Source organism: Mandrillus leucophaeus, unplaced genomic scaffold (assembly GCF_000951045.1).
Source record: "Mandrillus leucophaeus isolate KB7577 unplaced genomic scaffold, Mleu.le_1.0 Scaffold462, whole genome shotgun sequence".
Lineage (NCBI taxonomy): Eukaryota > Metazoa > Chordata > Mammalia > Primates > Cercopithecidae > Mandrillus > Mandrillus leucophaeus.
Genome location: NW_012104943.1, coordinates 159,868 through 186,329, shown reverse-complemented (window position 1 = coordinate 186,329; position 26,462 = coordinate 159,868). Strand labels below are relative to the sequence as shown.

Genomic DNA, 26,462 nt, shown 5'->3' with positions numbered 1-26,462 from the left:
ACACACACACACACACACACACACACAATTTTGTTGGCAAGAGAAAGTAGTTCCAAGTCCATGACAATTATACCATATGCATGCCTTTTCCAAAAACAAAAAACAAACAATCAAAAAAAACTGTAAACTTAAAGCTAATTAGAAGCTCATTATAGAGTATGAGTAAACATGTTTCATATATGTGAAAAAGATTTCAGATACTATAAAATCTACAGTGCCTTTAAATTTTTTTTTTTTTTTTTTTTTTTGAGATGGAGTCTCTCTGTCACCCAGGCTAGAGTGCAGTGGCACGATCTCAGCTCACTGCAACCTCCACCTCCCGGGTTCAAGCGATTCTTCCACCTCAGCCTCCCAAGTAGCTGGGATTACAGGCGCACACCACCATGCCCGGCTAACTTTTGTATTTTGGTAGAGACAGGGTTTTACTATCTTGGCCAGTCTGGTCTTGAACTCGTGACCTCAGGTGATTTGCCCGCCTCGGCCTCCCAAAGTGCTGGAATTACAGGAGTGAGCCACCACAGGATCTCACTCTTCTGCCCAGGTTGGAGTGCAGATCATGGCACACTGAAACTTCAAACTCCTGGGCTCAAACGATACTCCTGCCTCAGCCTCCCAAGTAGCTAGGACTACAGGTGTGCATCACCACATCTGGTTAATTAAAAAAAATAAATGTGGCAATGAGATCTCACTATATTGCCCAGGCTGGTCTCAAATTCCTGGCCTCGAGCAATCCTCCTGCCTCAGCCTCCCAAAGCACCAGCATTACAGGCATTAACTACTACACCCGGACTTCTAAACACTCTTCATAAATATCATGGTCATGTTACCTGTGACATAGCCTATTGGATCATTAAGAGTTCTGGGCTACAGCATGGAGGTTGCACTTGGGTGAGATATTTTCTTGGTCCCCATATTATTTACTTTAAGTCCTAAATCAATTGGCTGGGTCTAATTTGCATGACTATGTAAAGTTTACAACCATTCATTTGATAAAACCAAAATCAAGTGTAATTGAGTTTGACTAAGTATTATGGTGCCTGATGTCCTAAAAATAATAAGCATAATGCCATTGAGAAATTTTAAAAAGTTTCCTGTTTATATGAATTTTCTCTTTTTGACAACTAACATCATGTTTAATAAATTACTGTACTTTGTGGTGTCCTTCATGTTAGGAAGAATTAATTTACCTTTACCACTTTTTTCCCACTGGCAAAATTAGACATAATTCAACTCCACTACCCATTTTGATATTATTCTGAAACATTATTACCCAGAAATGAGACTTGTGAGACTTTGACAGGATGTAGTGAATTTAAAAATTTACCTAAATAGGATAGTTTTGATAGGGTTATTAAATGACTCATAAGAAAAGCTAAACATAGAAAGAGTATATCAATTCCCGGGTTGACATTCAGTTTCTGTCTCTCCCCTCTTGGCTTTATCGTAATAAGAGATGGGGCAAAGCTTCCAGTAGCCCAAATCACTGTCACCAGCTTTACACGATGGCATTCAATGAAAATATTTGCACGACCTAATGCTGATTGCATTAATTAGACTCCCATGTTGCTTTGATTAAATCTCCTTATTGCATCGTATTCTCAATCAAAAATGTAAATGTGTACCTTTTCGATGTTCATTACTGCAAAAAAAGCTAAACATTTAAAGAGATTAAAATGGAAGCTATGGATATCCTTGTTTTCTCCTATATTGAACAGCTACTGAAAGTTTAATAAATGAGATGCTCAGGTACTTCCTGGTCACTTATTTAGTGACCTTTGTCATGCTTCTTATCAGAAAATTTGGAAACTGTTGCTCAAGGGTAACATACACAGCCTGTCTATTCTGCTGTATAATACGGATTGAATTGCATGGTTAGAAGACTGATGTATATTGTGCTTCTTTTGTTTTACTTCTTAGCTTTGATATAATGACAAACTTCATTTGCTTTAAAAATATATTTTGTTTTATTCAATTTTGGCTTTGGTGAAAAACTACAGAAAATATTTTTTGGAACTCTATCATGCTTGTCAAAGAAGAAATCCTCAGGCCACCTAGCGTAGGGAATGGCAAATTTTTTCTGTAAAAGGCCAGACAGTATACTTAAGACTTTAAGAGCCAGATAGTCTCTTGTCACAACTATGTGATTCTGCCCTTTTGGCATGAAAGCAGCCATAAACAATAGTAAGCAAATAGTTGTGGTGGTGCACCAATAAAGCTTTACTTACAAAAACAGGCCAAGGCCCAAGTTAGCAAATAGGTGTGGTTGTGTACCAATAAAGCTTTATTTACAAAAACAGGCTGAAGCCAAATTTGGGCCACAGGCCATAGGTTGCCAGCCCCAGATTTAGGGCATCAGTATTTAAGTGGATGCATAATAAGAATGTGAGAATTGCTCCAACAAGAAAGGGCCTTATCTTCCAAGATAATTGAGGCCCTGCCTGGGACTCCACCCGGTAAACCAGTCTTAATTAGCTCAGGCTGTGATAACAAAGTATAGATTGGTTGGCTTATAAACAACAGAAATTTATTTCTAACAGTTCTGGAGGCTGGAAGTGTGAGATCAGGGTACTAGCATGGTCAGGTTCTGATGAGAACTCTATTTGGGTTACAGACTGCTGAATTCCTCTGGTATTCTCGCATGGTAGAAAGAAAATTATCTGGAGTCCCTTATATAAGGGCAGTAATCCATTTCATACTGCTCTACCCTCACAACCTCATCACCACCCGAAGGCCCCGCTTCTACCCTCTAATACGATCACATTGGAGGTTAGAATTTCAACGTATGAATTTTGAGAGGATACAAACATTCAGTCCATTGCACACCCAAAGTGTCATCACAGCCCAAGTTTTCTTTACCATACCCCTACGATTTCACCATCCATAAATTTACTGATAGTTTCACAAAATTTGACTCAGAAAAATTGGTCAAAAAAATTAAACAGAAACAGATTCTTCCCTGAACTGTCTTTAGTTGTAGTCAGAATCCTTAGCTTTATGCACAGTGATGAGGTCATTGAGGACATTGATTGGTGCTATTTTCTGGGGTAATAGTTTTGATTTCTCTACATTTTCTAGAATAAACTATGTCCAAGAATGCCTCAGAATTTTGAGTTTCTAAATCTGTTGACTTTCCTCTCTTCCCTTACACTTCACTCTCACCCCACTATCCAAAGAGCATTATTAAAAGTTTTAGTTTGGGGTATTTGTTTCCAAATAAAAGGCAATGATTATGTATTTAAAGAACTCAACATGGCTTTCTTTGTTGCCATCCAATCTGCCCTTCCTATGGTTAATGAAGTCCCACTAATTTATTGTAGGTATTGCCTGCCCACAAAGTATAGGCCTGCTTACAGACCTAATACCAATGATCACTCTGATATGTTAGTGTCAGAGATATGTACTCACAGGACAACACATTTGTGTTACTCTAAGGAATATTTTTATGTATCATTATTTTTATGGATATATTATTCAAAAATGCATTTTTGTTCATTAAGAGATACAAAAATCTGTCAGTGGTCATTGCTAGTTGCCCTAGCATTAAGAGTATTCAGTGGAACAAATTTTGTGTGTCCCAAAGACTTAGATGACTAAGAAGGAGAAAATGATAAGATAGGTTATATTCTGTTTTTGAAATGCGAGTTTACCATTTTCTTTTATTTTTCTCTTTTCTTTAGTTTCTGATGGCAAGTGAATTTACAGGATGGGGAGTATATTTGCAACCCCTGTTTCCTTATATAAAGGCAGAGTTTGAGAATTTTAGTAATGTCAGTAAGGGTCAAGGGTGCTTTCATACTACCGTCTGTATATAGCTTTCCCCCAAGTTTGGGCCATCAGAAAATAGAGAAAAGATGCTCTCTTCCCAGCTTCCAAATGACTGCCTGGAAGGATGTAGGTAGATAGTGTGTGATTTGGACATATGGATGCTGGAACACTATCCATGACACAGCAGTAGATCCTACTCTGCTCCTCATTTAACAGATAGGACGGTGAACTGAAAGTGTACAAAATGTGTCTGCTCAGAGAACATCTCCAGAATATAATTCTAGGTCCCTCAAATCCTTCCCCAAAACAAACATTTCACATGCTTTGCTGGTTTCTTCTGCAGAATGAAGAGTTGTTTTATCTCCAATCTGAAATCAAACTCCTGAAGAACTCAGATTAAGGAGATAGACAGCCCCTTATTAGAATGCATGTCGTGCTATAACTTCTGAAATAAGACTATGAGTCCCCTTTCATTCTATAGCTGCATAAACAAGTTATAAGAAGATGCTAACTTATCAGGGATAGCAGGTTGCTACATTTCTTATTTCTGACTTCTTAAGGAAGAATCAAGAATCTATTACAAGTCTGACTTTTTTTTTTTTTTTTTGAAATGGAGTCTCCCTCTGTTGCCCAGGCTGGAGTGCAGTGGTGCAATCTCCGCTCACTGCAACCTGCGCCTCCCGGATTCAAGCGATTCTCCCACTTCAGCCTCCCGAGTAGCTGGGTCCACAGGCATGCACCACCACACTTGGCTAATTTTTGTATTTTTAGTGGAGACGGTGTTTCACCATGTTGGCCAGTCTGGTCTCGAACTCCTGACCTCAGGTGATGCACCCACTTCAGCCTCCCAAAGTGCTGGGATTACAGGCGTCAGCCACAGCACCTGGCTCAGGTCTGACATTTTTTTAAACAAATATATAAGGTGACCTTGGTCTCTAAATTAGCAGTGCAATGGTAAAGCTTCAATTTATCATAAAGTAACTGCCCCCTATAACTTCAAACTCAAGGTTAACTTCTCATATTAAAGCTCACACAGACTTGAGATTAGGCCTACTTTGGGCACTCTTCCCAAGAGCTGCTGCCTCCAAAATGCTCTATGAACTTGATCATCAGAATGAATGTATTTGGAAAAAAAGTCATGGGAATTTGTATAGTTTAGTAAATAGGTAAAAAACCAAAAACTGTATTGAAGCTTTTTTCCATACACCCTGATCTTTACAACTTAATTATTTTTTTCCCTTTTGATCCTGGGGGAATTCGCCCAAACTTGCCATCCTGAAATTGTCTCCAGAGTAGAGTGACTCCCAGTGGAGTGACCAACTATCCCAATTTGCCCACACTGAGGAAGTTCCCTGGGTGTGAGAGTTTTGGGGCCAAAATTGGGAAGTTCTCAGGCAAACCAGGACAAGTTAGTCACCATTAGAGTAATGTAAACAATGACCAAAAATCCAGGTGCCAAATATGTAGAGATGGAGCAAGTAAGGGTAAAAAATGTAAAGAAAGAGAGTAAGAATGAATTAGTATATATCACACTTGTGGTCACAAGTAGCAATAGTGGATAACTACTAGCTCTGAAACCACAGACTGGCTTGGTTAGGGAATACTGTTGAAGCCTCAATCGGAGTCCAGATTATCAAGTGACGTAGTACTTTCAATGAACCTAAGGTCTTTGAGTAGAAGTCCCCAGGAGAGCAGTCACTGCCCCCAAGCTATTCATTAGCACAGAAGAAAATTCCCAGACCAAATGGGAATGCCAGGGGTTTACCTAAGGCTCCCACAGTGTTCCGATTGAGAACATGAAACATCTCTGTTTGGATGAAGCATCAAGTTGGCTAGTGTAGATACAACACATTCAGAGAAAATGATAAAATAAGAATTTCAAAAGTAAGTAGCTGCAAGGAAAATATTTTGTCAACATGAAAGATCTTAATGTTTATGTTGATAAATTTTAAAAATATTGCTCCATCATGTCATAGTTTTATAAGATTTTCACTACTCAAATTACACAGTGGGTTTCCTTCTGCCCACAGCATCTGAGCAGAAAGGGACCAGAGATCATGTGATTTCTGATTTGGAAAATAAATCCGTTTTATTTGACAATCTGCCATCACAGACTGATTTCTGTGTTCATTGTTTACCTTTTTCTGTAGCAAAATCAGCTTGAGTTAGTATTATCTCATCCCAAAATGAATAATTCAAACACTAAAAAATTCAACCAAGTCAACCTGTTTTATTGGTGTTCTGGTTTGGTTGAATCTTCCTTTTTCTTTCTACCTTCTGTCCCCTCTCCTAATGGAACTAAATGGTTTATTTTGACCAAGGTATACACAGTTTGGTTTACTTGGACACCAAAGCTGTATCAAATTAGGGAGAAGAGTGAGAGGGAAATGCAAATAGAACTCTTATGCCAGGGTAATCAGTAACACTTGTCCATGGCATTTCTGTAGGACTACCGAGTGAATATCTTTCTGAGACAACAGTGGAATGATTCACGGCTGGCGTACAGTGAGTACCCAGATGACTCCCTGGACTTGGACCCATCTATGCTAGACTCCATTTGGAAACCAGATTTGTTCTTTGCTAATGAGAAGGGTGCCAACTTCCATGATGTCACCACTGACAACAAATTGCTACGGATTTCGAAAAATGGCAAAGTGCTCTACAGTATCAGGTAAGCCTCCACTGGCTGCACATGTTCGCATCTCCATTTCTCTGCTAACATAGAGCTGCCTGATTCTGCAGGGTAGGATGTATATGAATATTTGACTTTTGTGGTTTCTTGTTTATCATTTGAATTTTAAAGTTGGTGGAGAGTATCAGAAGTCCCCTTGGTCTCATAAATGTGATTCTCCATAACAAAAATGTATTTGGTAGGATGGTACATGGTTAACGGTATTGTGTAATCACCTGCACAAATGTGTTCCTGATTGCTTCAATAAAGGAAGTACAGGCTATTCATTTCAATTGCCATTAAGCATAATATACGAAATCTCATTTCAATAATTCTGTCATTCTGTAACATTCAAACACACACACACGCGCGCGTGCACACACACACACAAATTCAATAGCTCAGCATAGTCATTAACAACATACTTTTAGCTGGATAAGTGGAAACCTGGTTCCAATGTCAGCTTTGCTTCTAAGTAAACATGTGACCTTGATCTCTTAACTTTTCTTGGACTTGGGCCTGGGACAGACAATTCCTGAGATCCATTTTTGCTGTTATATTCAAATATCTTCTCCAGAAGTGTTATCACTCTAGGCTCAAAATAATCTCCCCCTTTTCTGAACTCCAATAGCAGTTTCTCTGTAAGGCTCTTATTTTTTCCTGCCTTATATTTTGGTTACTTCTGTTCATGAGTATAGCATAAAAACATGGATTTCTGGAATTAGATCTAGAATCAAACCCAAGTTTTGCCACTTACTAAGTTATGTAACCTATAACCCTCAGTTACCTTAATTTTAAAATGGGAAACTCCATGTTTATCTCTGAATATTCTTGTGTGAATGAGTAATGTAGTGGTCAGCAAATATTTTCTGTAAAGGGCCAGATATTATCTTAAATGCTGCAGACCACATTGCCTCTGTTGCAACTACTCAACTCTATCATTATAGCTCAAAAGCAACCATAGGTAATATGCAAACAATTGGACATGGCTTTGTCTCAATAAAATTTTATTTACAAAAATAGGTGGTGGACTGGATTTGGCCCTTTGGCTGTAGTTTGCCAACCCTAGATATGAAGTATATTAATAATACTTGCCACAGTACCTGACACAGAGTAAATGTTTGATAAAATAATGGCTATCTGTATTTTGAAATCAGTTCTTTTTTTTAATGCTCAACATCTCTAATCATTAAAGAAATGCAAATGAAAACCACAATGAGATACCATATCACACCAGTCAGAATGGCTATTATTAAAAAGTCAAAAAATAATAGATGCTGGTGAGGTCACAGAGAAAAGGGAACACTTATACACTGCTAGAGGGAATGTAAATTAGTTTAGCCATTGCGGGAAGCAGTTTGGCAATTTCTCAAACAACTCAAAGCAGAATTACCATTCGAACCAGCAATCCCATTATTGGATATATACCCAAAGGAATATAAATCATTCTACCATAAAGACACATGCACGTGTATGTATGCTCATTGCAGCACTATTCACAATAGCAAAGACACAGAATCAACCTAAATGTCCATCAGTGGTAGACTAGATAAAGAAAATGTGGCGGCTGGGTGCCGTGGGTCATACCTGTAATCCCAGCACTTTGGAAGGCCGAAGTGGGCAGATTACGAGGTCAGGAGTTCAAGACCAGCCTGGCCAATATGGTGAAACCCCATCTCTACTAAAAAGTATAAAAAATTAGCCGGGCATGGTGGTACGTGCCTGTAGTCCCAACTACTCAGGAGAATTGCTTGAACCCAGGAGGCGGAGATTGCAGTGAGCCGAGATAGTGCCACTCCACTCCAGCCTGGGTGGCAGAGTGAGACTGTCTCAAAAAACAAAAACAAAAAACTGGCACTGTACACCATGGAATACTACACAGACATTAAAAAGAATGAGATCATGTCCTTTGCAGCAACATGGTTGGAACTGGAGGGCATTATCCTGAGTGAACTAACACAGGAACAGAAAAATATTGTTCAGTGAATAGTACAGAATAGTACAGTACTGTTCAATTGAACATGCAGTACAAATGCTGCATGTTGTCACTTACAAGTGGGAGCTAAGCATTGAATATATATGGACACAAAGAAGGGAACAACAGACACTGGGGCCTACTTGAGGGTGGAGGGAAAGAGGAGGACGAGAATCAAAAAACTGCCTTACAGGGTACTATGCTTATTGCCTGGGTGGGGAAATAATCTGTACGCCAAACCCCCATGACATGCAATGTACCTGTACAAGAAACCTGCACATGTACCCCTGAACCTAAAATCAATGTTTAGAAACATTAATGTTCTTTTTCAGTAGTAAGCTCTTAGCTCTTTCAATTCAAGATATTTGGTTTTTGTCTTTTTTGTAACATCTACCAAAGGTCTAGGACAATGTACTGTATATGAGAGATAGTACATTGAATAAACTATTGGCATTTAAAGGTCCTTAATAGAATGCCCCCCTTCTCTATATAATTTTATTACCAAAAAAGTGGACAGCTAGTCTCCTTGCAAATAATTTTTCCAAGTTTGCAGACTCACCATCATCACAACCTCATTTGACAACTCTATATATGATTTGGTTCTGTACTGTAAATTCCATTCTTATACCTAATAATTTCACACCCTGCTGATGGCTGAGAGCCCCAATGTCTTGTGGAACAAAAGAAGCTGCTCATTTGTAAAAAGTGGCAAAGTCACTGCTTGCACAGAAAACCAGGAAACTTCCCCCAATGACCATTTCATTTTTAAGGAAACACAAAACATTCTCCATGGTGATGTGTTTGGTTGGTGTAAAATGCAGTACTGAGCACAACATAAGTCGATCGGACCTGATAAAATGGGACATATGTAGAGTGTGGCGCTAGGAAGGAGAGTTATAAAAAGCAGCGCAGAGCATCAGCTGCCCCAGCTAATCCCCTGGGCGTTGGGTGGCATTTGCTCTAATGAATACCAGGCATCACATACTGCTGAAATAAAATCAGGTTGTTGTTGCTGTTGTTGCTTTCTTGCTGTTTTATGGAGGTCTTTACATTCTAGAATCATCAAGAATATAATGCTCCCAAGCCTAGACCCAGAGGCAATTCTTCTATCTCTGGTTCCCAAGCATAGCACATAACAGGCCCTGAAATGCCCTAACAATTGTTTTGGATTAGGTGGGGTTTGTCCTGTGGCAGGCTGTTTTATACTTTTCTTTCATTGTGAGTGTTCTCTGAAATCAAAATAAAAAACCTTGGTAAAGGAGAATTGGGGATATCATTTTAAGAAAATACAAGCTGTTGGGAGATTTGAGCTGTAAGAATCTAATTTTTTGCTTCGAAGGGCTTTTGATGAACCAGATACTGTGCTAGGTCTAGAACTCCAGAACTAAGTAAGATGTGGTCCTTCCCCTGCAATGACTTCAGTCTAACAAGGCAGGGGGAAACATGATAAATTAAGTAATAGGAATAAATAGGAAACAAGAAAAACAAAAGTGGCTCTAATTTTGCAAATGAATTATGTGACCAAAATATTGCCAGAATTTGGGAGTTGGCATCCACACTCCTGTTCGTCACTGGGCTCAATTTAACTAGAGGTCAAGGAGTAACTAGTGCTAATATATGTCCAGCTGCAGGTTTGACTCAAGTTTAAGGCCAAGGCAGGTACAGTTGTGTCCATGTCTTTTTTTTTTTTTTTTTTTTTGTTGTTGTTGTTGTTGTTGAGACAGAGTCTCGCTCTGTCGCCCGGGCTGGAGTGCAGTGGCTGGATCTCAGCTCACTGCAAGCTCCGCCTCCCGGGTTTATGCCATTCTCCTGCCTCAGCCTCCCAAGTAGGTCCATGTCTTAAAGGTGCTGAAAAGTTCCTACTGAAGTTCCATTAGGAAGTAAGTCCCCTGCATACTCAGGTTTACGACACAAATACTCCCAGGTGAGGAAATCCACTGGCTTAAATCCACACTAAACTCTAAAAAGCTGATATAAAATTTGTTTCTGAGGATGAACATATTGGATTCCTAAGAGTATAAATGGGATAGAATGAAGAAAGTTTGAGAATGATCAAAGGAATGTGTCAGAAGTAAAAAAAAAAAAAAAAAAAAAAAAAAAAAAAAAAACCCTAAAACTGTCTCCACATACACAGTAAATACTTAAGCAATTATTTAATTATGTAAGCATGTGGTCCACATTTTAAAAAGTAATGTTCTGTCTTGATACTCTGTATTTGCATTTTCCTAAAACTTAAAGCAAATACCAATTGCATTTAATCTGGGGAAAATTCCATGTTTTTCTTAGCTTTGTAGGTGTAGGGGTAGAATTAACTCTCTATGGACACCAAAGTTCAAGGCTTTGATGGTCAAACAAAACAAATAGAGAACTATACAGTTCATTGATTTCATAACAAGCAAGATCACATTTCCTAATACTTCATATATCTGTATTCCAAAAGGTAGGGGTCTAAAAAAAAGAGAGATGGCAGTAGACTAGAGCTCCCTAAGTATCCTCCTTATGAACACTTAGGGTACTTGACTAAAATTCAAACAAATCTTTTAAATAGGAAGGAAAGGCCTTAGCTCAGTGTTAATAAACCTTTTATCCAGTGTAGTAGGGCACAGTCTTTGTTGATGAAAAAGTACCAAATCCATTTCTCTCCATTTTTCTTCTTTAGTATTCATTCTCTAATGTTTTATCTTACTCTCTGTTTTTTTCCTAAGTTTTTTGTTGGCCCGCCCCATTAATTATTGATCACCTCTGACAAAAGTATACATTTTGATTTGTAAACCCTCTTCAGAGAAAGTCAGTAATCCAGAGACCATGCTGGGCCTAAAGATCAAGTACTGAGTAAGATGTGATCCTTCATCTGGGATGGGGAAAGAGAGTCAAATTCTAAATTCAGAGAGAGTCAAATTCTAAATTCACATTACTTACAATGAATCCATACTTGAATCCATACTGAAATAGTGAGGTGAATTTTGAAGGTTGTACATATTATTGTTTAAACAATATTTGTTGAATTTAATATAATGAGTTGGAATAAAGGTCAGGACATCATGGGATATGGTGGACAACATGAAAGAAAAAAGGAGAAGGAGAGCATTTTTGAAGAACAGCTTGTCTCACATGCCCACAGTATCTTTGCTGATATTGTCTTCTTTTTAAAAATCCCATTGCTTCTGAGAATTTAGTCAGAAATACGACTTTTATAGAAGGATTTTTTTTTTAATTTGAAGTTACCTTGTAAAATATCTAATCCAACACGCTTGTTTTAGTGATAAGGAAGTGACTTCTTTCAGAAGTTGGGTTAATCCAAACAATGGAGTTAGTAAGTAGGAAAGCTAGGACAAGAATCAGGGCTCTTCACTTCTGTTTCAGTGCTGTCATTTCCTACCCCCACATTAATTCCTCATTTACTTCAACCCAAGTCAAAAGATACAAACACACACAATTCATCTTGCAGCAAAGGGCATCATTTCATGCTTTTTTATGGCTGCATGTATTCTATGGTATATATGTACCACATTTTCTTTAATCTACCATTGATGGGCAGATAGGCTGGTTCCATGTCTGCTATTGTGGATGGTGCTGTGATGAACATACAACTTCATGTGTCTTTTTGTAGAACAATTTATTTTCCTTGGGGTATACACCCAGGAATGGGATTGCTGGGTCAAATAGTATCTCTGTTTTAAGTTATTTGAGAAGTCTTCAAACTACTTTCCACAGCGCCTGAACTAATTTACATTCCCACCAACAGTGTGTAAGTGTTTGCTTTTCTCTGCAGCCTTGCAGCATCTGTTGCTTTTTGACTTTTTGATAGTAGCCATTCTGACTGGTGTGAGATAGTATCTCATTGTGGTTTTGATTTGTATTTCTCTAATGACCAGTGATGATGAACATTTTCTCGTATGTTTGTTGACCACTTGTATGTCTTTTTTTGAGGAGTGTCTGTTCATGTCCTTTGCCCATTTTTAATGGGGCTATTTGTTTTTTGCTTGTTGATTGGCTTAAGTTCCTTATAGATTCTGGATACTAGGCTTTTATCAGATGCATAGTTTGTGAACATTTTCTTCTATTCTGTAACTTGTCTGTTGACTCTATTGAGAATTTCTTTTGCTGTGAAGAAGCTCTTTGGTTTAATTAAGTCCCATTTGGCAACTTTTGTTTTTGTTGCAGTTGCTTTTGGGGACTTCTCCAAAAATTCTTTTCCAAGGCCAGTGTCAAGAATGGTGTTTCCTGGGTTTCTGTCTAGGATTTTTTTTTTTTTTTTCTTTTGAGACAACGTCCCGCTCTGTCACCCAGGCTGGAGTGCAATGGTGTGATCTTGGCTCACTGACAACTCTGCTCCCAGGTACAAGTGATTTTCCTGCCTCAGCCTGCCAAGTAGCTTGGATCACATGTGCATGCCACCATGCCCAACTAATTTTTGTAGTTTTAGTAGAGATGGGGTTTCCCCATGTTGGCCAGGCTGGTCTTGAACTCCCGACCTCAAGTGATCTGCCCGCCTCAGCCTCCCAAAATGTTGGGATTACAGGGATGAGCCACTGTGCTCGGCCCTGTCTAGGATTTTTATAGTTTGAGGCCAGACACTTAAATCTGTAATCCATCTTGAGTTAATTTTTGTATATGGTAAAAGGTGGTGGTCCAGTTTCATTCTTCTGCATATGGCTAGCTAGTCATTCCAGCACCATTTTTTGGAAAAAGGAGTCCTTTCCCCAGCTTGTTTTGTCAGCTTTGTCAAAGATCAGCTTGTGTGTGGCTTTATTTCTGGGTTCTCTATTCTGTTCCATTGGTCTATGTGTCTGTTTTTGTACCAGTACTATGTTGTTTTTATTACTGTAGCCTTATAGTACAGTTTGAACTTGGGTAGTGTGATGCCTCCAGCTTTGTTCTTTTTGCTTAGGATTGCTTTGGTTATCTGTGCTCTTTTTTGGTTCTGTATGAATTTTAGAATAGTTTTTTTTTCTAATTGTGTGAAAAATGACATTGTTAATTCGATAGGAATAGCATTGAATCTGTAAATTGCTTTGGGCAGTATGATCATTTTAATGATATTGATTCTTCAAATTTATGAACATGGGTTGTTTTTCCATTTACTTGTGTCATCTCTGATTTCTTTCAGCAGTGTTTTGTAGTTCTTCTTGTAGAGATCTTTCTCCTCCTTAGTTAGCTGTATTCCTAAGTATTTCATTTTTTTGTAGTTATTGCAAATGGTATTGTGTTCTTAATTTTACTCTCAGCTTGAATGTTATCGGTGTATAGAAATGCTACTGATATTTGTACATTAATTTTTGTGTCCTAAAATTGTACTAAAGTCATTTATCAATTCAGGAGCCTTTTGGCTGAGTCTTTAGGGGTGTCTAGATATAGAATAATATCATTAGCTAAGACAAATAGTTTCAGTTCCTTTCTTCCTATTTAGATGCCTTTTATTTCTTTCTCTTGCCTGATTGCTTTGGCTAGGACTTCCAGTATTATGTTTAATAGGAGTGGTGAGAGAGGATATCCTTGTCTTGTTCCAGTGCTCAAGGGGAATGCTTCCAGCTTTTGCCACCCAGTATGATGTTGACTGTGGGTTTGTCATAGATTGCTCTTATTATTTTGAGGGATGTTCCTTTGATTCCTAGTCTGCTGGTGGTTGTTATCATGAAAGGATTTTGAATTTTATCAAAAGATTTTTCTGTGTCTATTGGGATGATCATATGGTTTTGCTGGAACCTTGCTCAAAATATATGTTCACGCCTGTAATCCCAGCACTTTGGGAGGCCGAGGTGGGTGGATCACGAAGTCAGGAGATGGAGACCATCCTGGCCAACATGGTGAAACCCCATCTCTACTAAAAAAAAAAAAACGTACAAAAATTAGCCGGGCATGGTGGCGGGCGCCTGTAGTCCCAGCTACTCAGGAGGCTGAGGCAGGAGAATCACTGGAACCCAGGAGGCGGAGGCTGCAGTGAGCAGAGATCACACCACTGCACTCCAGCCTGGGCGAAGAGTGAGACTCTCTCTCTCTCTCTCTCTCTCTCTCTCTCTCCCTCCCCCCATATATATACACACACACACACACACACACACACACACACACGCATATTTTGTGCATTAGGTTATTTAAGCTAGTTTTTGTTTGTTTAGAGGAAGAGGTCCTTATCTTTATTAAAGAAGCTATGACCCTCCAACTGTTAAGAGCTTTGTTTCCAGATTTACTGCATGCCTCCAGGATGGGTATACCTAAAGGTGAAGTTATTAAGAAAATATTGTTTGCTTTCAGTGTGTTATTAAACTGACCAGTTATCTGGGGGCCTCATGCTACCCTCTGATAAACCATAAATAATTATAAAATTGCCCCTTAACAATAGCACACCATATCATCAAAGCATCTGTTCACCTCATCATCAACCTTTATCTGACCTAAAACTTATTCCTTTATGGCACTGGAGGTGATTTGCTTGTTAATCCCTTTTGATTCTATTTGCAATTCTGGGTGTTGATAATTCAGTATTCTGTCTTCCCAGTAGTACTGGAGTTGTAATAGAGAACCCTTGGGGATTGGCATGCTTTTCCCTCTGATGATAGATTACAGGCACCACTGAGAGTAGGTACAGTGCAGATTTCTAGACAGACATCCAACGGTGTTCCTCCAAACAATCTTGTCTAATGACCAACTCTACCCACATACATAGAAGGCTCGCTTTTCTCACATGGCCTCCCATCCTTGACTGATCCTATAGTCTGATGCAAGAACTTCAAAAGATTCTAACTTTAGTTATAGATTTTTTTATGGCATAGGGAATAAGGACATTCTCTACTTAGATGTCAGAGCCAAAAATAAAATGCACAATGAACTGAGACCTGCCTTAAATGTTACCAGTGGTGTTGCTTTGATTACCTTACTCTCAATTTTCATGAGACATGTAAGCCCACATTTTCTATTAGAAGGCAGCTATGAAAAACTATGATTTCTTTTCCCTGTGCATATTTGGACCATTATTTATCCTTATGTTCTATAATCCAGGCAAAATTACATTCTCATTTTCTAACTCTGTGTCCAAATCCTCATTAGTATTGTAACTTGACTTAATGAAGTAATTAATGTCTGTAACATAAGCGCCCACATCAGAATTAAGCAGTCTTCAGAGAAGTGCTTGGAAATGCCATGGAAACCACAATGATTCCATTCTTCCTAGAGGCGAGCAAGGTTGGGAGGGTGGGAAGCGCGGGCATGCACATATGCTAGTGGATTCAGCAGAGGCTGTGGTGTGGAGGGGCTATTTTTGGAGAGAGGCCCTTTACAAAGGTATGGCTGAGGGTGGAAGTGTGAAGGTCCAGAAAGTGTGTTGTATATATGACAGACTCTCACAAAGTATGGAAAACTTTGTTGAGCTCCTGCTCAGGTTAGAAATACACAAACACTATGGGACCTAATATTGATTCAGACACAACAGAGTAAGGATCTTGTATTAGTCAGGGTTCCCTAGAGGGACAGAACTAAAAGTTACATATGTTTATGAAAGGGAGTTTATTAAGGAGAACTGACTGACTCACACCATCACAAGGTAAAGTCCCATGATAGGCCGTCTGCAAGTTGAGGAGCAAGGAAGTCAGCAGTGGATCAGTCTGAGTCCCAAAACCTCAAAAGTAGGGAAGCCGACAGTGCAGCCTTTAGCCTGTGACCAAAGGCCCAAGAGCCCCTGGCAAACCACTGGTGTGAGCCCAAGAGTCTAAAAGCTGAAGACTTGGAGTCTGATGTTCGAAGGCAGGAAACATCCAGCACAGGAGAAAGATGAAGACCAGAAGACTCAGCAAGTCGGTTCTTCCATCTTCTCCTGCCTGCTTTATTCTAGCCGTGCTGGCAGCTGATTAGATGGTGCCCAGCCAGACTGAGGGTGGGTCTACCTCTCCCAGTCCACTGACTCAAATGTTAATCTCTTTTGGCAACACCCTCATAGACATACCCAGGAACAATACTTCGCATCCTTCAATCCAATCAAGTTGACACTCAGTATTAACCATTACAGATCTTATGCTTGTTTGGAGGAAAAGAGAGACTTGATCAATGAAATACATGGCAGTTAGCATGACCACTTGTCCTTAACTGTTTACCTGACTGGACTAGCCATAGCAACCAGTAGGTTTTCTTCCATTTAGAGGTAACTTTCCATTTCATTAACATTAATCAGAGTTTGCTCTTCAGTCAATGGTGCAAAGAGCAGAATACTGAGAAGATGGCTCAGGGCATTGTGATCTCCACACTTCCTTTCATCATTTACTATATCTCCCAGGATCATAGAACAGCCTCTCCAGCCCCATAAGTTTATCATTCTGGGTCTCAGTTTCCTCTATAAAATGAGACTGAACCAGGGACTTAGACCAAGTATGAGGCTCCTTCTAGCACTATTATAAGTTTTTAACTCAAAATAACCTCCCTCTCCTTCCCAAACCACAAAACACTTTCCTGATGAGTAAATAAGAGTGCATTCTTCATGTCCCTTAGGGCTTGAGTCAGCAGAGGAGATTCAGAATTTCAAGATGCCTTTCTTAAACTACTTGGATCTTTGAACCCTTTTCTCCCCAATTAGATATACAACTCCTGAGAAGAGGAACCTGATTTTGGAGTAGGTTAGGGAGGATTGGACTACCTGTAATTTAAGAGGCAGCGTTAAAATATTCAACGTGGCCGGGCACAGTGACTCACACCTGCAATCTTAGCACTTGGGAGGCTGAGGAGGGTGTATCACTTTAGCTCAGGAGTTGGAGACAAGCCTGAGCAACATGGCAAAATCCCATCCCTACAAAAAATTAAAAAAAAAAAAAAAAAACTAGCTGGGCCTGGTGGTGTGTGCCTGTAGTCCCAGCTACTTAGGGGGCTAAGGCAGGAGGATCGCTTGAGCCCAGGAAGTCGAGGCTGTAGTGAGCCAAGATCATGCCACTGCCCTACAGCCTTGGTGACAAAGTGAGACTCTGTCTCCAAAAAAGAAAAATTCAACATATAGTTTACATGACGACAAATACTCAGTACCAAGTGCCCTGAGAAATTTTCCAGTCACAAACTAGATCACTTGTACCCTCTAATTCAATCACCAGGAATATCTGTGAATTATTATTTTAGAATATGTTCATAAATCATGGGTTTATATACTTTTAGACACTTACACAAAGATGGTTGGCTGGGAAAATAATTGACTGACTATTTAGTCTAAAGGAATCATGTGGTAGATTTGAGCCAGCAGAGCTGAAGAGTTAGTCTGCTGTTATTACTCATCACCTGAACTTTCTCATGGCAGAAAGCCAAAGGAAAACCAGAGGTCCTGGTGAGGCTGCTCAACTTACATTAATGTGGGCTTCTACCCGGTCCACACTGCTACTTTTGTAAGGCTCCCTGGATTGCATTAATACCAAAATAAACATGCATAATATCACCATGGCTCTTATGAAACATATGAATTACTTTAGTGCATTCTCATAGCACATAATCCAAAGGAAAAGGTACTTTATTTTAAAATGGAAAAGAAAGTGTCCATCTGCGTGTCTCAGCAGTCTCTCCAACAAGTTTCTTCTCGCTTGTGGCATTTAAAATTACAAACTAACATCTGTATCAAAGAGGATACAATATTTATCATTGGACAGTCACTGAAAATTATTAAGTACATATATGAATACAATTATATGAAGTTCCACATGAGACATACTCTCAGAGCAAAACCATCTCATTTCTGATTGATTGGTTATTTCAAATGACAAAAAAACAAAGGTTTTATTTGATGTTTCATTTTAGTATGGGTATTTTGCTAAACTTGAGCAGTCAGATGAAGGATAGAAAGCAAAATGTACACTAGGGGATTAAAGACAGAATTCTATTGGGGTGGGACAAATGTCAGTTCTGAGGGTCAGGAATACTTGGATTCAAATCCAATTTTACTAAGTGACCATAAAAAGTCATTTAACCTTTCTTTGACCTGCAGTTTTTCTCAGTTCCAGATTCATAATAAATGTTCAATGAATGTCTTAATTATCCTTGAGTTGGCTGTAGGATAAAAGGGAGTCAGTAAGGGTGACAATGCCCCTTACCTTCCTTAACACATATGTATGGACATACTTGTACTATTCAGGCTCCACTCACTTTCCACACTTAGTCCAAAGCAGATGGATACTCTCCTTGCCTTGAGTTTCCTCTTTTTGGGAGACATGTAGCTCATAACAGAGGTGACAGTTGCATCTACTTTCAGATAATAGTTTAGCTGATGCTGTTGCTCCCCGTTAGCTGCTTGTTAAAAGCAAACTGAGGAATTATGCTTGGTTTCAAAGTGTTATCCAGTCAAGGATGGACCATCCTATCATCTGACCAGAACTCCATTCTCTCTCCAACCTTTGCCACCAGAAACAGTGGTCAGTAAGTCTCCACCAGTTACCACAATGGAAGTCTTTTTAATGCAGCAAAATACCAGCCAGGTAACACAATTTTACTCTCAGTTGTCAACAGGTACGAGGTTACTTTGGTTTTCTCAAAACCATATCTGCAGTTCATAAGCGTGCTTACACATGTTCTCTTTCCCCTTTTTTTAAAAAGTAAAATAAAACATTTTAAAAATTGCTACATTGTACAGTAACTTTCTCTTTTTCTTCACCTCAATGCCACTATTAAATATAATACTAGACGCATAGTGACAATGAAAAAGGCAGTTCTCATTTATTTTAATGTGCAGGCTACATTTTATCTTCACCAATGTTTGGATATATAAATAAATACTAGATGTGAAATGACTTTGAAATGTAAAATGTAACTAAGATGTTGGGGAGTATTGATTATTTAAATCTTTGGTAATTTGAGCTCCTTCCTCTGATGGTGTTCAATTTATCCCTCTTCTATTCAACACCTTCAAAACATTTTCATCCAGGAAATATCAAAGCATTTGGGGAAAATTTTAGCTGCAGATTTATCAGTTGCTCTCCAAGTTGAATCTAATCCACATTTGGACTTGATTAACATGGGCCAACCATATGTGTGCACACTTTCTGAAAGGACCACACACAGATGGGAGCAGATATTGTATTTTTGTCCTTCCCAGCTACTATTGCTCATTGCATATGGGTATTTTCTATGATGCCTTTATGATATTTGGTAAACATGGACCTTCCTGCTCAGCCACTGGGATTTTAGTCAGGGGAGAGGAGAACAGCTAATGAGCCAAGCAGTGTTGCCATTTATCTCCTCCACATCCCAAGGTCAACAGGAAAAAAAAAAAAAAATGAAAAAGAAAAAACAGCAAAAGTGCCTATTTGGAATTAATGGAGAGGAAAGCGTCTAACCATACAGCTCAGAACCAACCTGGGGTTTAGGTCCAGCCTTAGACAATATTGAAAAAATGATGTGTCTCTGGTGCCCAGCCACATTTTTCTGAGCCCTGTTTTTCATCTAGTTTCATGGTTCCCTTTGATTTTCTTAGTATGACAGTCTGCCCTTGGAGATATCAATAGGGAATCTGGGAATCTATCAATTCATTTACACAAAGAAGGAAATGAGTAACAGTACTTGAAACACATTTCTCTTCCTAGCTTTGCATCTTAATAGTCAAAGAAGCCTTTAGCTGAATGTTTATCCATTTATTATATATAGCAGCTAAGAGTTGGAAGGTGTTTGAGCAAGGATGTATTGGGACCTTTGTGGAACTCCCAACAATTTGTACACCATTAATTTTTCAAACTTTGATTAGGAGGAAAGCCTTCCCAGGTGCAGCCACATCTGTGGCTGCCCATGGACCAGGTGACAAGCTCAGGGCTGGAGTAGGCAGGACTCTCTCTATGCGTTACATGATGTAAGTTCAAAGTAGCCATTTCGTCACAGAACTTTCAGAAATGGTAAGTTAAAAAATTTCATTCCTTGTCTGCCTAACCAGACTTGGACAATTCCTTTTGTTTTCTGTGAATAAAGATCCTCATGTGGGTACCTCAGGTTCGATTCAGGAGCGTCAAGACATGCTTCTCTGATAGACCGAAAGGGCCCTCTAAGGATCCAGGTCTGTAAGAGTAGATAACCTGCTCTACCTGATCACTGAGAGTGCTTATCTAGGTCCCAAGGGAGTAATTAAAGGTTCTTTATTTGATTCTGTTCAGGTGTGTCTGATTCACATCATCAGAAGGATTAAGTGGGAGAGTTGCAAACAACTTCGAAAAGTTGAATAATAAATTGAAACTATTAGGATATATATCTGCAATTCTGATATTAAGTTGTGATCTCCTTCAAGAGACACACTGTCTTATTTTAGGTGTCTGGTGCCTGGTGCCCAATAAATACTTGCCAAAATATTGCTGAATGGATGTATAATACTACATTACAGCCCAGATGGAGTCATGCTTAATACCAATCCCTCCACCCTAGGACCTAGAGCTAGTCTTCCCATGTACTCTGTTCTTTATGACCAGTACCATGAGATTTTCTAAAATTTTTGTTGTGGTTCATTCAACGCATGTTGCAGCCACCCCCCTAACTTCTTTTGAAATTTCTTGGTGGCCTATTTTCCAGACATCAGAGACAGTAACCTGACATGCTGCCATCACCCTGAGTAGAGTTCACTGCCTACTTTTGGCCTTTGCATACTGGCATGTGTTAAAAGGCATGATGGTCTTGGCTTCTTCTCTATCTCACCTAGAAACTGTCCTCCTACCCCTCTTAGCAGCTCTCCCAGTTTCCTAGCCACATCTATCACATTCTTGGTTGCCAGTGGACTGATTTTGGCTTCACTGCCCTGACTTAACCAGTATACCTCTCCAATGTGACTGAAGCCCATGATCATCACCCCTAACTTGTACCATTACCCCTAGTCCAATCACTTAGCAGCCTACTTGAGGCTAACTGTCCTACCCTAATGTCGAGAGGCTGAGGGAGGAGAATCGCTTGAACCTGGGAGGTGGAGGTTGCAGTGAGTCGAGATCATCCCATTGCACTCCAGCCTGGGTGACAGAGCGAGACTCCATCTCAAAAGGGGGGAAAAAAAAGAAATAATATTTCCCAAAGGAGTGCTACTGTTACTAATTGTAGACCCCTTTCTTAAAACCTTCACCTTTTTGTCTATCACATTAACAGAAATCAGTCATCTCTTGGGATATGCTTAAGTAGCACTCCTTAAAATGTGCTCCAGGACACCAGCATTGGTGTAACCTGGGCTGCTTATCAAGAGGGCCTGATAATCTGCATTCTGACTAAGCCCATCAGACAATGCTTATGCCTACCAGAGACTGAAACCCACTATACTAAAAGATGTTTGATCAGTCAACCAGCCTAGCAGTGTTTTTGATCCCAGTGATTTCCTAATCTTCCCTCCCTCTCTCCATGTGTGGGTTGTATTAATGATGCACTTTTAACTTGACTTCTAACTTGCCCCCAGGCTAATTTCACTTAAGGTCTAGGTGGGTTAAGATGACACTCCTGTTTGATACTTGATGCATCCTGTCAAATCTCCCTGACACTAGAATGTCACATGGTTCAGAAATTTCAAGGTACAACTGGGAGGAAAGATTCAACGGATCAACATGGTACAGGAAGGCCTTCCTTATGTTCTCAGTGAAAGAGTGGATAGTGTTCTAGGACATTGGATGACAAAGCCCTGTGGAAGCAATAGATGTCTCACCTATCTGCCCAGATTGCCAAGAAGTTCCTATTTTAAGAAGTGTTCCTTGCACTTAAAGTTTTCCTCATATTCAAGAGGGTAAATTTACCTATAAGAGGAAATCCTTCAAGCTGGTTGCCTTCACTTACAGTTTATAATCACAGAGATGTTGAGCAGGATGGGGATGTTTGTTGGGGGAGGCCCAGAGATTTAGTCAAGATCAAATAGCTCTTTATGGGTAAGCCAGGTCTATCACCCAGGTTTCTGGGCTGCCGGGAGAGGCTGGAGGAGTTTTTAAAACAACAAGCCATGAGAATTCTGGGTGTCTGAGGAAAAATGAAAGGGGTATCCCTGAGCAGGTACAAGGCAACTAAGGTGTCTATGACCAACTCTGCTGGCTTCATAGACAAAGGAGGATAATAAATTGGTAACAGATTATTTTCCTAAGGAGGAAATATGAAATGTGGTAGTGTGGGAAATAATAAAGGGAATTTGATGTCGGTTAAAGCTGTATTCAAATCTAACTTTGGTCACTCACTGGTTTTATGAATTTGGGAACAAAGCTTAAACTCTGTGAGCTTCCTAGAAAGGAAATTAGAAAAACAAAGAAAAAAAAAAAAAAAACCACTGAGTTCTCAGCTGAGACAAGATTCAGGGATAGGGTCCTGCTTGTTAGGAATTTATCTCAGTGGGGTCTCCCATGCTGTTAATAGTTTTGACTCCCAAACTGCAGAGCCCCTCTAGGATAGTTAGATCTGCCACAAAGGCAGCAATAATTGTGTGTGAGACCTCTGCTTCCTGAAGAAATGTGAAAAGGTCGTTTTGCAAAACAATCAAATTCAGCAAGCCTATGATTAGGAATATTAAAGTTGGGTTGTTTCTAATAACAAAGCAATATATAGTTGAATTCTGTGATGTTCTTAACATGCTCTTTTAAGGTGTGTTCATTTTCATTATTATTATTTTTAATTTCTTAAAAGTAAACTTTTCAAAACTATAATGAAATTTCCAGATTTTTTGGTTTTGATTCACTGAAACCAATTATCCACATACCATCTAGTTATTTTCATATAATGAACATTTTTTTAAATTTTAAGTTTTTGAATTGAAAATTGACAAATTATAGTTTTATATGTTTATGGGGTACAAAGTGATGTTATGATTTATCAATAGAATGTGGAGTTATTAAATCAAGCAAATTAGCATATCCATTCCCTCAAATACTTACTATTTTTTATGGTGAGAACACTTGAAATTTACTCTCTTAGCAATTCTGAAATATACAATGCATTATGATTTACTATTTTCACCATGCTATGCAATATATCTCCAAGAAAGAAAAATCTAGTCCTTCTGTCTAATTGAGGCTTTGTTTCCTTTTGCAGTGCTATTCATAATAGCCAAGTTATGAATGAACATATTTTTGTATGATGAAAATATTTATTTCTTCTTTGAAAAACAGAAAAAAATAGATTCTCATTATGGTAATAATAATTTTAAGCTCATGGAGCCTTTTGAATTTTTTTCACCCTTAATAAGGTGCCAGTTCTGTTTTTTTTCTTTTTTACTTTTTTTTTGGTTCTTTTATTCTGTCCTTATTTCAAAGAGTTCACGGCATTAATCTCCACAAAATTGTGTTTTCAAAAAAATAAAGTCTTTATGCTGGGAGACAAAAACTAAATATCTGTATATCTATAGCTATATCTACACACGAACTCCATAAATAACAACAATTTTTCCTGCCTAAAATGTTATTTTTAAGTCAGTTGTTTAGAACTATAAGCCACGTTTTTTCCTTTAGAGACATGTTTGGGTTCTCAGAATAGCCCACAGAAGGTAGCTAATTTATTTAGCAATGAATGTGAAATGCTGTATGTTTGTGACAAATTTTTAATAATCATATGATTATAATAGCAAAACATTACTGAACAAAATGGAATTTTATAATTTTACTTTTCAGTTATTGTTTGAAGAAAGGCACATCTAATTACATGAAGATGGGAAAGCTGTTATAAATAGTTTTTATGGACATTTTCAAATAATTTATACTTCTCAATTCAGATAATGCAAGATAAAGAATAAAAACAAAATATGAATCATCCCACTAACCAAAAATATCTAATCTTAATATAATGGTGTGTTTATTTCCAAGATTTAAAACATGTTTTCATATTACACTGTTTTATATCTTTATTTTTCCAATCATTATATTTTAATAATTTTGATGATTGTCAGCATGGATTCTTTGTCTAATATGACTTCAAATCGCAACCCTTTCCTTTCTTTAAAATACATGTGTTAAATTTTGTTTCGTTTGCTAGATTGTAAAAATGAAGCAGAGAAAGGAAAGATAAAGGAACCAGGAAGGCAGAGCAAGAATGAGCATGACAGCAAAGGAGAGTTTAGGCAACGGTGTGAGATTTCGTGGGGTCTTTGGATATAAAAGGTGTTTGAGATACGATGAACAGAATTTGAAGCAGTCAACTTTAGAAAAATAGGGATTGTAGTATTAGGATCAAATGAGAATAAGCATCTACCTACCTCATCATTTGGTTGATGACAAAACAAATGTTTAGCAAGTTTAAGGTCTTGTTTGGGGGAAGAGATAGTTAGAGGCAGTACTAGGAAGGCAACCAAGATTTACTAATTCTCAATCCTAACTTCCTTCCTTGAATCTTGGAGATATAGAAAAATGGGAGAGCAAGAGGTGTGCATCATTCCCTTGAGGATTAAAAAGGGATATGGTGGAAATGAGATGGTAGCTCAACGAATATCCTGATATAAGGATCAGCCAGAGCTGACTGGAGTTCAAGAAAATCGAGGAAAGAGGAAAGTGGAGCAGAGTAACCCTTACTGGGTGCAGAGAGCTGAAGACTATGTACAAACCATCGTTTGTTTGTTTGTTTGTTTTGTAAGATAATGAGTAGTTTTTCCTTTTTTTTTCTTTTTAAATTTTTTATTTCCATAGGTTTTTGGGGTGAGTAGTTTGTTTTTCCTTTTTACATTTTTTATTTCCATAGGTTTTTGGGGAAAAGATGGCATTTGGTTACCTGACTGAGTTCTTTAGTGGTGATTTGTGAGATTTTGGTGCACCCAGCACCTGAGCAGTATACACTGAACCCAATTTGTAATCTTTTATCCCTCACCTCCCTCCCACCCTTTCCCCTTGCATCCCCAAAGTCCATTGTGTCATTCTTATGCCTTTGCATCCTCATAGCTTAGCTCCCACTTACGAGTGAGAACATATGATATTTGGTTTTCCATTCCTGAGTTACCTCACTTAGAATAATGGTCTCCAATCCCATCCAGGTTGCTGTGAATGACATTAATTCATTCCTTTTTGTGGCTGAGTAGTATTCCATCATATATATGTACCACAGTTTCTTTATCCACTTGTTGATTAATGGGCATTTGGGTTGGTTCCACATTTTTGCAATTGCGAATTGTACTGCTATAAACATGTGTGTGCAAGTATCTTTTTCATATAATAACTTCTTTTTCTCTGGGTGGATACCCAGTAGTGGGATTGCTGGAACAAATAATAGTTCTACTTATCTTTCTTTAAGGAATCTCCACACTGTTTTCCATAGTGGTTGTACTAGTTTACATTCCCTGTAGAAAGGTTCCCTTTTCACCACATCCATGCCAACATCTATTATTTTTTTATTTTTATTTTTGATTATAGCCATTCTTGCAGGAGTAAGGTGATATTGCATTGTGGTTTTCATTTGCATTATCCTGATCATTAGTGATGTTGAGCATTTTTAATGTTTGTTGTCCATTTGTATATCTTCTTTTGAGAATATTCATGTCCATAGCCCAGTTTTTGATGGGATTGTTTGTTTTTTTTGCTAATTTGTTTGAGTTTATTGTAGATTCTGGATATTAGTCCTTTGTCAGATGTATAGATTGTGAAGATTTCCTCCCACTCTGTAGGTTGCCTGTTTACTCTGCTGACTGTTCCTTTTGCCATGCAAAATAAACAAAAACATAAAGTAGGAGAAGGACACCCTATTCAACAAATGGTGCTGGGATAATTGGCAAGCCACATGTAGGAGAATGAAACTGGATCCTCATCTTTCACCTTATACAAAAATCAATTCAAGATGGATCAAGGACTAAAATCTAAGACCTAAAACTATAAATATTCTAGAAGATAACATTGGAAAAACCCTTCTAGATTTTGGCTTAGGCAAGGATTTCATGACCGAGAACCCAAAAACAAATGCAATAAAAACAAAGATAAATACGTGGGACTTAATTAAATAAACCATCATCTTTAAATGGGTTTTTCTAGCTCAAGAACTACTTGCTCCAGAATTATCAAAATTCTAGAATAAATGCTAAAATATACTGTTAACCTATCCATGTAGTAAATGAGAAGACTGTGGAGTTAAGCATTTGCCCATTTGATGTAAGAAGAACTAGCACTTACCATAATCAATTACACTTATTACATCATT

General features: G+C 38.4%; 1 protein-coding gene across 5 annotated transcripts in view; it reads left to right on the top strand.

Annotated features, from left to right (window-relative positions):
• The window catches only part of GLRA2 (glycine receptor, alpha 2), a 219,543-nt gene that overhangs the window by 56,128 nt on the left and 136,953 nt on the right, over nucleotides 1–26,462 (top strand). For all 5 annotated transcript variants that reach the window (XM_011994804.1, XM_011994806.1, XM_011994808.1 and 2 more), the window contains one exon: nucleotides 6,213–6,436. In XM_011994804.1, the coding sequence (XP_011850194.1) occupies nucleotides 6,213–6,436 (224 nt within the window). The remainder of the gene's footprint in view (nucleotides 1–6,212; nucleotides 6,437–26,462) is intronic.